Below are 13,599 nucleotides of genomic sequence, written 5' to 3'. Positions count from 1 at the left end.
TTTTTCTCGCTGATATGGACCCCCAGCAAGCTGATATCGACCCCTGGGGGACCATATAGACCACTTTGGGAACCTCTGGTCTAGAGCAATGGCTGCCTCAATTTAGGTAGACAATGTTTTTCGAATTTATATCAACAGTTCACTTATAAAACCTAAAAATGAACGATGGAAAATAGGTGAACTCATTGGCTAAACCACAGTAAGCAGTTAATATTCAGAGGTATGATTTTTTTTTGAATGAGCGCTTCAAAATCCAAAACTGATTGACCGGAAATCTCCATTGTTCAAGGCATTTATTTTGTAAATACTCCATTAGCTCGAGTTGTTATAGCCCTCTTACCACTTTGCCTTTTCTTTATTGCTGGTTTAGTGGGATAAAAATGAAATAAAACGAACATATTTTTTATAATCATTTCTATTTCCTATCATAGTTTTAACTTGAACAAACACTATTATATTAACAATATTCTTAAGAACATATTATTATGATGTTTATATAATGACATCTATAAAGAAGAGTTGTTAGTAAATGATTTCAAATGACGATCCAAAAGTATAACATTATAAAATTATTTTTTGGAAACAATGTATTTAAAATGCTCTACAATGTTCAATACATAAGCATGATTGGATGTCTATACTCAACTAAATAATACACGTGGTATGCTGCTTATACAACCTATGGTTATTAAATTAACTGAGCATTTGCCAACATATTATATTTCATTAGTTTCTAGGAATTATTGTTAAGTTAACAAATATATTGTAAAGTAAATGAAACAATTTCAGCAGCATAGAAGCTTTACATAATATTGTATTATAGAAGGGAAACACATGCTTTCGACAATCAATGCAAATAGGATTAGGTATTATGGTATTTATTGAGGACATTGAAATAAATTGAAGTAGTAAAAATGAAAAAAGGAAAGGAACATTTAAACTCTAATTCTGGATTTATGTTCCTGCTGTGCCATTTCTATTTTATCGAGAGATTGTTGAATGAATTTTATTGGTTAATATTTAATAAGAAAATTAACGTCTCCCAATAAAATGCTTAACAGCGTTAATTTGTTTCTGTGTTTTGACTCAACTAATAATGTTTTCAAAGTAGCCTTACAATAGTTCGCAAGGGTTTCCATAGCACTCAGCATTGGTCTTCACACATTTCATATTTTTAGTATTCTCTCTTGCTCATTTCAGAAATGCTCGTTTTCTCTCTTGACTCAAACATAGCTCACATTAATCACAATACTTTCCCTCTACATATTATAAAACATGCATTCTCTCTTCTTATAATATATTATAACGTTACACTAGTACACAATTTAATGGTCAACTTTCAAACCCTTTTTTTACATTTTTAACTCAACTTCATTTTCAGCAATAAGTGGTATCCATCTAAACTGGTCTGTTCCATTCTGTCTAGTTTTAAATTTAACTCAACTTCATTTTCAGCAATAAGGTATCCATCCAAATTGGATTGTTCCATTCTGTCTAGTTTTAAATTTAACTCATCTTCATTTTCAGCAATAAGGTATCCATCTAAATTAGATTGATCCATTCTGTCTAGTTTTAAATTTAACTCAACTTCATTTTCAGCAATAAGGTATCCATCTAAATTAGATTGATCCATTCTGTCTAGTTTTAAATTTAACTCAACTTCATTTTCAGCAATAAGGTATCCATCTAAATTGGATTTTTCCATTCTGACTAGTTTTAAATTTAACTCAACTTTATTTTCAACAATAAGTGGTATCCATATAAACTGGCCTGTTCCATTCTGTCTAGTTTTAAATTTAACTCAAATTTATTTTCAGCAATAAGTGGTATCCATCTAAACTGGATTGTTCCATTCTGTCTAGTTTTAAATTTAACTCAACTTTATTTTCAGCAATAAGTGGTATCCATATAAACTGGTTTATTCCGTTCTGACCTTAAGTTTTAAATTTATAACAAACAAAAAAAAAACAGTACACACATAAAAATAATGCCTTGCTTAAAATTACATTGAATGTATTAATTTGTTGTTCTTTCAGAACAAAGCGATGAAAAACTCTTTTGAATCTATGAATAAGCATGAACTTAAGTATACCTTTCTTGTGAAATTTTTCAATGATAAAATAAAATTGTCTTAGCTTATTTTTTTAATTAAGCCACAACACATTATTGTTAAAGCTTGACTATGAATAACAACCCTCGGAAGAATCTTTAATTAAAACGATAACATCTTTAATCTCATTCCTGGTGGTCTTGACTCTTGATAGGTGAAAATAATTAACAGTTAGCATTGTGAGGAAAGTTAAGTGTCATTTGTGTGAAATATGATGAGAACAAGGTACTTAAACTCAACCAATGATTTATATGTATAATCCTGTTAACTTTCTACCTCTTTAAAATCATGCCATTTGACTCTTGATATAAGCGTTAAGTATGTTCAGAGCGTCAGAAATCCTTAATTTGTTGACTTCACATGGTGATTCTGCATGTTTAATTGATTGGCTTTTAGTGCCTTTTTCTCATCATTTAACATTTTAAATAATTTAGTACAAAGGAATATGAATTATAAATTACAATCCCGACTGAATTCATGCCAGGACTTCTTTCTCTTTACAATTTGTAAACATTTTTTAGAACACAGTATAATTTAGCTTGAAGGAAAGCCATTGGTATTTTTTTTTAAATGGTGCAGTGATGTTGATTCATTCTAGTCGTATTGTGAACTTAAAAGTAATGGGAGATGCACATGGTATTATTTGGTAGATGGAAGGAAATTATTAATTGTGGGTGATTTAATTATCGGTACTTTTTAATAATGTTGATAAAAACCACATTTAGGTCTGATTTAACGCTCTGTTCACAAAGAGTAACAATTAAGTAGGTACTGAATAAGACCACCATTCCTTTCTCAATAATAAAGTAGGAACACACCTCAGATTATATTTCTAACTAATCGCGTATTTGTCTATGGGATTGCAATAATGCATACAATATTATGTACCTATCATTATTTACAAACACAGTTCCTTCTATTTCACGGTAATATGTTTACCGTATCGATTACAGTAGAACCCCGTTAATTCGAACCCCGATAATTCGAAAAAACGCGTAATTCGAAATTTTCGCAAAAAAAATTTCCGCTGAAAAATTTTTTCATACAAAATTTTTTTTAATTCGAAATTCGTTAATTCGTAATTCGAAATTTATTTTTGTCCGCGCACGAAAATTTGTTCGTGTAATTCGAAAAAATTTAATTTTTGCGAAAATAAATCATAATATTTCGTAAATCTGAATCTAAAAGTCAGCCGTGGCGGTAAAACGCCGAAAAATGTATTTTTACGTGGTTATACATCGTCCTAATTAGTATTATTATTTTGTAAATCTGAATCGATTTACACTGGAATGTCGTATTTTTTCAAATTTATTTCGAATATCCGAGTTTAAAGGGCCGAGAAAATACATTTTAAGCGGATATATGTCGTAGTTTTACGAGTTTGCGCCAAATATCTGCATTTAAAGGGTCGGCCGCGACGAAACTTGGCCGCGTAATTTCGATTTACGCGTAAATATATCGTATTTTTACTAACTTTACTTCGAATATTCGCGTTGAAAAAATACGGCGTGACGGAAATCGGCCGAAAAATTTCGATCCATGCCGAAATATGACATATTTTTACGAATTTACTTCAAATATCTGAACTTAAAAGGCCGGCCGCGACGAAAAACTGCCGACAAAATTCGATTTACGCGGAAATATATCATATTTTTACGAATTTATTTCGAATATCTGAATTTGAAGAGCCGGCCGCGACGGAATACGGCCGCGAATTCTCGTTTTACGCGGAAATATATCGTATTTTTACGAATTCAAATTCAGATATTTGAAATAAAGGGCCGGCTGCGACAGAAAATTACCGCGAAATCTCGATTTACGCGGAAATATATCGTATTTTTACGAATATCTCAATTTAAAGGGTAGGCCGCGACCGAAATCGGCAGCGAAATCTCGATTTACGCGTAAATATATAGCATTTTTATGAATTTATTTCGAATATCTGAATTTGAAGAGCCGGCCGCGACGGAATACGGCCGCGAATCCTCGTTTTCCGCGGAAATATATCGTATTTTTAGGAATTCAAATTCAGATATTTGAAATAAAGGGCCGTCCGCCACGGAAAATTACCGCGAAATCTCGATTTACGCGGAAATATATTGTATTTTTACGAATATCTCAATTTAAAGGGTAGGGCGCGACCGAAATCGGCAGCAAAATCTCGATTTACGCGTAAATATATAGCATTTTTACGAATTTATTGCGAATATCTGAATTTACAGGGCCGGCCGCTACGGTAATCGACCGCGAAAATAAAGAAATAATTGGTATTAATACGAATTTACAACTAAAATACCACCCGGATTTGAAGAGGCGGCCGAGAAATTCGATTTTCGGCGTTTTTTTTTTTTTTTTTTTTTTCATAAAATTTCGAATTACGTGGGAATTCGTTAATTCGAAATTTGATTTTTGATGTCCGCTGGATTTCGAATTAACGAGGTTCTACTGTATACGCCATTTTATAAGAAACATGAATGCACTTAATATTTATTCAATACGCTATAACACTTGACTATGTAACGCACTACCCGTCCAGTGTAGTAGTTATTAAGTTATAGTATCGTGCTGATTTATCTGCAGACAGACGTCAGTAAAACATGATGAATGATTTGTTAAGTTAATATACATTAAGTAAACATTTACTCAAATAGGAGTAGGCAAAGATTAATAAATAGGAGTGAATATCAAGAAATTACATAAGTTTGATGCTTCTGTGCTATGCACAACACATATTGTGTACGTAACACTTCTTTCTCTATATTGTATATGAAGTGACTTTAATAATTCTTTATAACTACACATATAAATATCAGACGAAGGAAGCCAGATATTTGGTAAGTTCGTTGGCGACTTCTATTACTACTGCGGAAATTTCAGGTGTTTATTTTCATAGACTTAATGTATCACAATAATTTCCAAAGCCTTTAAGATGTATTGTATTCTTTAAAAGATTTATATTTAATCTGGGCTCGTTTATCACTAGGCATAAGCTCTGCTGACTTGATACTGCAATTAATCAATAAGGTGATTCGCAATACAACTTGGTGGCTCCTGTAACTCTCGGCAGTTTAACCAGATACAATAATAATACAGGAAACTCAGCCTCAAAACCAATTAAAAGAAATGTTAGAGTTGCTTTTCGCATAGAACTTTCATAATAATCAATATAATATTATTGATTTATCAATGTTCCTTATAAAAGATGATTTTGTGCCATTTTTTCAAGGAACATCAAACTTAACATTCAACATCACAACTTCTAGACCTACAGCTCCAATAATATATGAACTGATAATATCATTTCATATTTTTGAACTGCGGCGGGAATCAAACCCGCAACCTTCCGACTCAGAGTCAATTACGGGTACCGTTATGCTACAGAGGCCATCATGTCAGTGTTATCTAGTCCGTAATCATTATTTGCTAAAGGTTATGCAGTTCTGATAAAGAATTTGTCTACTTACATGTAAAGGAATTGAGGAAAGATTCTTGTATCATCATGTGAGAATGTATATTCTCGAAATTATGTATTTACAAAATGAGTTCTTGGGTTATGCTCAAAGTAAACTTGTTTGAGATTTTACATTGTTATTGGAATGTCAAAGAAAACTAATATTTTTGTACTTTTAAGTATTTTTGACGGCTACAACCCTTTCTAATTAATTCTCATAAAGCGGAGGCTACCAGAATGCATATTTTAATAAAAGTAATAACAACAGTAAAAATAAATACATTATTAGTTAATTAATACTGCAATTGATTTAATATAATGTCTTACTGTTTTTATGCCTTATAGGTGGATATTTCACAATGGCATTATAGAAGCCAAGTAGTAATAATGACTACATATTATTAAATAAAGAAATGTGTGAAACAGTCACAAAATTCAGTAACATAATATAATACTAAAATTATTATTAAAAAACACAAATAACATAAAAAATACCTTTAAAATTTATGATATCAGAATGCATATAAATGTACTTAATATTTGTATTGTAAATAACACCAATTTAGGTTACGTTGGCGTCGTGGTTTGGGAAAGACAAACAGATGTCACTCACAGACAGGTTTGTCTGGAAAACTTGACGAGATCTGCTGGTTTTAGACGGGTGAAAGCCGTCAAGAATCAGCAAAAACTAGAGTAATTTGCGTGATACCTCTCCGTGTGTCCGCAGCTGGACACCAAAAGGCTCTTGAAGGAATTGGCTATTTTCTCGGATCCAATTTAACTGTTATATTCATATTTTCATAGATTGAGGTATCCCATCAATTTTTGTCAGTAAATATCAATAATTTAGTAACATCTTTTCCATACTTAGTAGAATATTGCAGTAATGTGCTTTCTCATAAGAAATTCTGAAATGTTTCTTTATCTATCTTATTGAATCTTATAGGTCACGCAACACTTACTTGTTTCTTACAAAAGAACAATTGAATGAACCGTAGACAATCATTCAGTGGCTGTCAGTGTTTGTTAAAATATAATTAATTTTCCTATAAAATACACTTTAACTCCACTTTTCTATACCACAATAATGCAATGCTAGATTTTCCAAAATATATTTAAGTTTAATTAAATTTATATGTTTTAAATATCTTATTTCAATATAAATGGTTACCTACATTTTTTGGAACACCAATTTATTTATTTTTATCTATAACACGATTACAATATAACAACACGTTTACATAAAGAAACATATATGTATTTTTTTGGGTTTTTTTTAAGTTTTTAAATTTTTTATGTGCACATAAATATCTTATATTCAAATATATGGAATAAAATTTACCCTTTAATGAAAGGGTGTAAAGTGTAAATGGTGCATAACTTTAAATACAATTTATTCAATAATTCAAAGAAGGAAATGTAAATATAAAATCCGCAACTCTCTAAAACCAGTAAACCATTTTCAGATGTAAAGCTGTTTTTCTTTAGTTAAATAAGTATATTCAAATCTCCTTTTCCTAGACCTCCATCAGATACTAACCAGAAACCATATAAATAAGTATATTTAAATCTCATTTTCGTAGACCTCCATCAGATCCTAACCAGAAACCATATAAATAAGTATATTAAAATCTCCTTTTCCTAGACCTCCATCAGATAATAACCAGACACCATATAAATAAGTATATTAAAATCTCCTTTTCCTAGACCTCCATCAGATACTAACCAGAAACCATATAAATAAGTATATTCAAATCTCCTTTTCCTAGACCTCCGTCAGATACTAATCAGAAACCATATAAATAAGTATATTCAAATCTCCTTTTCCTAGACCTCCATCAGATACTAACCAGAAACCATATACCGTGAATATTCTAATGTTTCTATTTATTATAAAATTATTTCTAACAATACAGATTACAAGCACAAACAAATAAGCAGTTTATGTTTAGGTAACACTCATAGACTCTGACATTGAAAATCTTAATAAGGTAATTTCCTTAAACATATAACGTTAGTATATTGGGCAAAATTATGCCTTTAGTTGTAATTTAAGCTAATTTAACACATATTTTAGTACAGTAAGCATATTTAAGATACGGAAAATCCCTTCAATGCTCGGTGTTTTAACATTCAACATCTTCACGTGTCTTTCTAATTATCGTGTTTTGTAACTACAATAGTGTTATTGTGGTAGATATTTAATACGTCGGCACTTTTGACCTCGTAAATCAAAAAGTTATCTTATTTGAATTTAGTCTGGCTAAATAAAATACTTGAAACAGATATCATTATTTAATGATGTTAAGTATACTAAAACTTGTGATAATTGAAAAATAAACTAAATTAAAAAACCTGCATGATAACGACTAAATCTAATAGAATCTTTACCAATTAAATCTCATTCTCAACCTTTATTCCTTTCATGAAAAACAGGCCACAATAAATAAATATTGGGCCAAGCATTGAAGGGAATACAAAAAAGTGGCATTTGCATGATTGTGGTTCTCGCCTAAGTGCTAGTGAGGTTAGGACGGAGCCAAGGACTGTCGACTGAGTGAGGGGAAGGTGAAGGGCTCAGTTCACGGCCTCAAACTCTCGAGGACAAGTCGTCGGCAGCCATCATCCGCACAAGGCTCTCATTTACCTGCATAACTCACCGACCAACCACTAATCTCAATCATATGTGACATAACTAACGCTGACAGCAAGGGAAATAATGTTACACCAATCTTTGGCTAACACTAATAAAAAGAGAAATTTGATACACCAATCTCTGTCTAAAACTGTCAAAAAGAGAATAAAATTGATCTCTGACATAATCGTAATCCATTGACTGCTGTAAATGTTCTCCCCTCTCCTTGGTTTTCTCATATTTTTAGTTATGGCATTAATTTTGCACCATCAGTAACAGTCAATATTATTATGTGACACAACTTAACCAACAGAAAGGGTTTAGGCACCTGATAATCTGGTTCAGGTGCTTTGATATACAGATAATATATCATAAATCATGATTATTCCCTATTCAACGTTGGATTATTATTGAATACCATGATGGGAACACTCGATTTGGACTTTATTTTCTATTATTAATTCGAATTGTTCTTTTGAAGAATTACTTTATACTGTCATTCAATCAGCATTATTATCATATAGGTATAGTGAATACAGTAATCGTAAAAAATGATGTGCACTTTTAAAAAAACTCATAGTTTATTTTGCCGTTGAGAATATCGTGTTATTTCGTTGAAGGATACCGAATAATGTGTTTCCGAATCAGGAATAAACTGTTAGTACATTTATATGCTTTCTAATGACATAAAGGATATCTTGCAACAAGCAATGAGTTTGAATTTCTATTATTGTACTTACTTTTATATTACATCAACAGCTGCTGTAGTAGTACTTATAACATTAGATAATATATTATTTATTTATTACATGAAAATGGCTGAAAATTATAAATATCCAAGTGTAGCATAGGTCTTCACAAACGGCGTATCCATTTTACATGTTTCTCTGAAAATAGATTAAATATAAAGCATTAGATTCGTCATATTACGTAATATATAGGATATGAAACTGCAAAATTATTGGGAAAAGAACATTGCATTAGTTAACGACCGTTTCCACAAACAATACCCCAAACATTTTTGTTTATGTCCACATTTCGTCTCCTCTCTTTGTTGAAATATTGGGGCGTGGCCCTAGACATTATGTTATAACATCATTACGTTTTGTAGATGTCTGATGAGGAAGACGTGTGTGCTCTCAGTTTTTCGCTGTCAACTGTCAAGATGAGTTTTGAAGAGGAAGACAGAAAGTAATGCATCAGGAAGGAAACACAGATCTTGGGTTCGATCGTATCTTCGACCATGAAATTTTTATATTTATATCAGGAATTGAAAATGTAAGACAGATTTTTGTTTTGACTTAATTTCACCAGAAATGCTTTTTTTATGTGAATACCGCATAAGAGTCGCAACTGCTACAACCGTATGGAGCCTATGACACTATGGCATCCCTAATTGGGGTATATTGTGAGACTGAAGGTAGTAGAGAGGGGAAGGAGATGTGGAGGAGGAATGTGAGGAAGTAACTGGCAATTCAGATCTGGTCACCAAACACGGCCAAAGCCATTTCAAGCAACGTTTCAATTCTGAATGGTGGTATTATATCAGGGCGATACTGAGAGTATCTTCCACTCTGGAACGGGCCGAAAATAAAAAAAATATTATTTTAAGTGAAGAAATTGTGAAACAACACAAATTGATCAAATAAAATTTACTTGCGCACGCCAGGAATTTAACCCGTGACCTCCGGCTTGCTAGCTAGTCGAGAGTCTTACCCCTCTACCACGGAGGCTGTCAAAGATCACGGAGGCCATGGTGTCACATTACGATTTCTCGTAACTGGGAATTCTTATATATACAATCCTGATGTACCACTTGAGAATCTCGAAACAGCAGCTGTCAAAAATTGTTCCAGAGGTTTCTTGGGCCCTCTACAATAGACTTAAAAGACTTTATTGAAAAGTGAGTTGAGACAAAGTGAGAGATGCCACACATAGAAATGATATTCGGCGGCAGTTCTCCAATTTATCTGACCCCCTCTCCTGAGGAAGATTATAGCGTAGTGTGTGACCCCAACAAATAATACGCATATGCCACGCTCAAATTATGTGCGCATAATATAGCGTAATGTGTTCTAAGTCTTCACTCATAATTATTATGCTCTCTCAGTGCAGATAACATCAAAAACAATTTATACTCCGTGACAGTCCGTCCGCGCTATGGCTGTCAAAAAAATAAATAATCCCCCCCTGGCTTCCCATTTCGAATGCGGCCAATTCCATTGGCCACGGAAAACACGAACATTGCGTTTTCGAACAAATATTGGAATGCCCCCTTTTTTGTTTGAGGCAATGTTTGAAGTAATGTTGTGGAAACGATCTTATGAAAACCACATTGATATATAGGGTGTCTGGGGGTAAAGTGCACTAACTTCGGGGGGTAATGCTACATGATAGTCCAAGTAAAAAAGACAAATAACCTTTGTAGAAATTTCATCTTTTAGTGGTACTTTTCTGGTAAAAACGTAAAATTGGTCCGCCGTATGGGTCTTGCATAATTTTTGCGCTGTTGCTAAATGTAAGGTCCCCCGCCCAAGCGCTGTCATTCTTTGTGTCAATAACTTTTATTTTTTTGCAAAGGATCTGATAATTTAATGTATCTAGCCGTGACCTTAAAAACTTGATTGTTTCAATCCAAACTTAATAATGTAGTGCGTCTTTATCTTAGTGTGGATTTAAAGACTGAAGATAGAACATTTTTAAGGACGGGTTGTTTCGGAGAATCTGAACAATTCATCAAATTTCAACGTTCATTTTCAAGTTCTGTGAAAGATTTTTTCAAGTTCTGTTTTTATTTCAGTTTTGTCAAGCAACTGGCCTACAATGATATAAAAACAGAACTTGAATAAGTCTTTCACAGAACCCGTAAATGAACGTTGAAATTTGATGAATTGTTCAAATTCTCCGAAACAACCCGTCCTATGACTTCTTATTTTTAACATTGTGTTTATTTGTGTGTAATTTTAATTACTGTGACAATGTCCAACTCCACCCACGTAGAGTCCTCAACTGTTGGAATTTCGGAAAAAGTTATTTATCTTTTTTACTCCTACCATCATGTAGAATCACCTCCCCAAGTTATCGCACTTAACCCCCAGACACCCTGTATGTATATCCTTAAGGTATTCAAAATTGAATAAACCTATTCAGTAGCTAAAACAGGTCAAACTACAGGTAATAGTGTTTTCACCACGAAACATCTATAGCTGTTGAGTCACCTTGTGCCATTATAGGCCAACAAATAAATTGCATATGTCCGCTTGTAATGTTAAAATCTGAAAGAGTATTTCATCTGCTTTCAAAAAAGTATTTCATTTTGGAATAGGTACATTCAAAAACAGCGAATCGATTTGAAACAGGATTATTTCTAAATAAATGTCTAATCTGATAGATTTTGTAACTTATAATGTATGTAACATGATACTATGTTATCTTGCCATGAGGGAAATGCTTGAAATATTGATTATCTTTAGTTTGAATACTTACTCATCTTCCCAAGGACAAATGTCGTTCCCTTTCTCATCCTTATTAGGTAAAGTCAGTGGTTTGTCGGTGGGCTGGGTGGGGGTCGGGGGGGCCGGGGGGGTGGTGCTCGGGGCGGGAGCACACAAGGCCCTTTCCTCCCCCTTCTCCACCTTTTCCACACTTTCCGCTGTCTCTCCACTCTCCTTAGTGGCCTCATCCTCATCGTCTTCTTCTGCACCGTCTTCCGACTCTGCCAGGGGAGCGATGGCCACGGAGAAAGTTTTTGGGGCTTCTCCGCTCGTCTCTCCAGCGGTGCCTGTCACGCTCTGCACTATGGTTAACTCTTCTACGTCTTCCTTGAAAGATCTTTCTTCCACATTGGGCAAGGAGGGGATGGAGGCGGTGGGCAAAGGCGTAGAGGGGGTTAGAGGAGAAGAGTTTAACGACAGAGTGGACATCAGCCCGACGGTGGACGGCGAGTCCGTCATCTCTTCCGAAGGGTTGGCGTCCTCGGGGAAGGGTGATCGGGAGTCGTATTCACTTTCCGAAGGAATGTCATCGGACACGGAGCTAACGCTGATGACAGGGGCTATGGTGGTAGTGGTGGCCGCCGACGATACTGAGTATGACTTCAGTAGGCCGGGGGCTTTCTTGGAGAATTTGGCATCATCGGTGCTATTGTCGTCATGCGGAAACGGAGAAGGAGTGGTGGAGGAGTCGAAGGAGCGGTGGGGGAATTCGTCCCGCAGGCCGAGGACAGCCATGACTCCTCGACGGGGCTCGAAGGCCGACAGGCGGCGAGCGGGAGGAGCCATGGGGAGCACGGGGGGCCCGCACCGCCGCAGCCGCTCCGAAACATCTGTCACCGCCACACTGATGTCTGAGGAGGAAGAGCACGAGTCTATGGCGGAGTTGTTCCTGGAGCGGGGCGTGGGCTCCAGGCGTTCTGGGCCTCCCTCCCAGGGGCACACCACTGCCCCCCCACCCGCTGCGGTTCCACTGCTGGTGCCCTCCTCACCACCACTGCCAATTACTTCCACCCTGAATTACAAAACATTTATCATTATATTCAAACCAAATCAAGCTTGAAACCAAATATACGATAATTAGGGAGAATGATGGAGTTTATTGTCAGTTGATTTATTTTTTGTTAAATTATGCCTGTTACATTAAAAGTATAAGTTCAATAAATTTGAGTTCATATTGCATGGGTGTATACTAAAGGTTGCATAATATTAGCAGCGTTAGGTTGGAGCGCTCTCTCTCTCTCTCTCTTTAATTCCATTTTTTTTAAAGTATAAAATTTTTATAATAATTGATCATTTTTAATGTATTTACACACTTAAATGACTTAAAATAAAAACAAATTTCAACGCGAAACTTACATTTTTAACATAATTGGCATAATATTTTATTTTAATTGGTAAATTTAAAAAATCTTTTAATCTGCCAGAACCGAACTGTTATCGATTGACATTTTTAAGCATTGAACAAAAATATAAATCAAATAAGGAATGTTTATAAAAATGTATTTTAATGAAAATATAGTTTAATTTGAATAGAGATGAATGATGCATTAGGTAGAAATTATGTTTTTTCATTAATTTAAAGAAACAAAAATGAGAATATTAAAAATTATTTAACAAATGTTTTTAAACGCATGCACAAGCAAAACAAACAAAGAAAACAGTTACATAATTAAAAGGTGCTTTACACATGAATATTAAAAAAAAGTATTTTATATAAATGAATATTCTATTTATTATTAAAATATGTTTGGAAATAAATAAAGCATAAAATAATATATTTTGAAATACTGGGTGATTTGATTTATAACCTTTAGGTAATGTTTTTTTTTTTAATTTATGAAAAGCATTATTTCTTCTTATTCTGTTTGTGTGAGTCATTGATAAAGAATTCTATAATAGGCTTTTGGTC

The 13,599-nt window shown here is 33.9% G+C and overlaps 1 protein-coding gene across 1 annotated transcript in view; it reads right to left on the bottom strand.

Annotated features, from left to right (window-relative positions):
* Nucleotides 1-4,564: 4,564 nt before the first annotated feature.
* LOC149421553 (uncharacterized) overlaps nt 4,565-13,599 on the bottom strand; it is a 519,511-nt gene continuing 510,476 nt past the window's right edge. The window contains exons 13-14 of the mRNA XM_089634868.1: nt 11,683-12,702; nt 4,565-9,083 (exon numbers count right to left, since the gene is read on the bottom strand). Coding sequence (XP_089490994.1) covers nt 9,023-9,083; nt 11,683-12,702 — 1,081 coding nt within the window. The 3' untranslated portion in view covers nt 4,565-9,022. The remainder of the gene's footprint in view (nt 9,084-11,682; nt 12,703-13,599) is intronic.

This window comes from Hesperophylax consimilis, chromosome 8, assembly GCF_061612785.1.
Source record: "Hesperophylax consimilis isolate HC1 chromosome 8, BYU_Hcon_1.0, whole genome shotgun sequence".
Taxonomy (NCBI): domain Eukaryota; kingdom Metazoa; phylum Arthropoda; class Insecta; order Trichoptera; family Limnephilidae; genus Hesperophylax; species Hesperophylax consimilis.
This window is presented reverse-complemented; position numbering and strand designations above follow the sequence as displayed.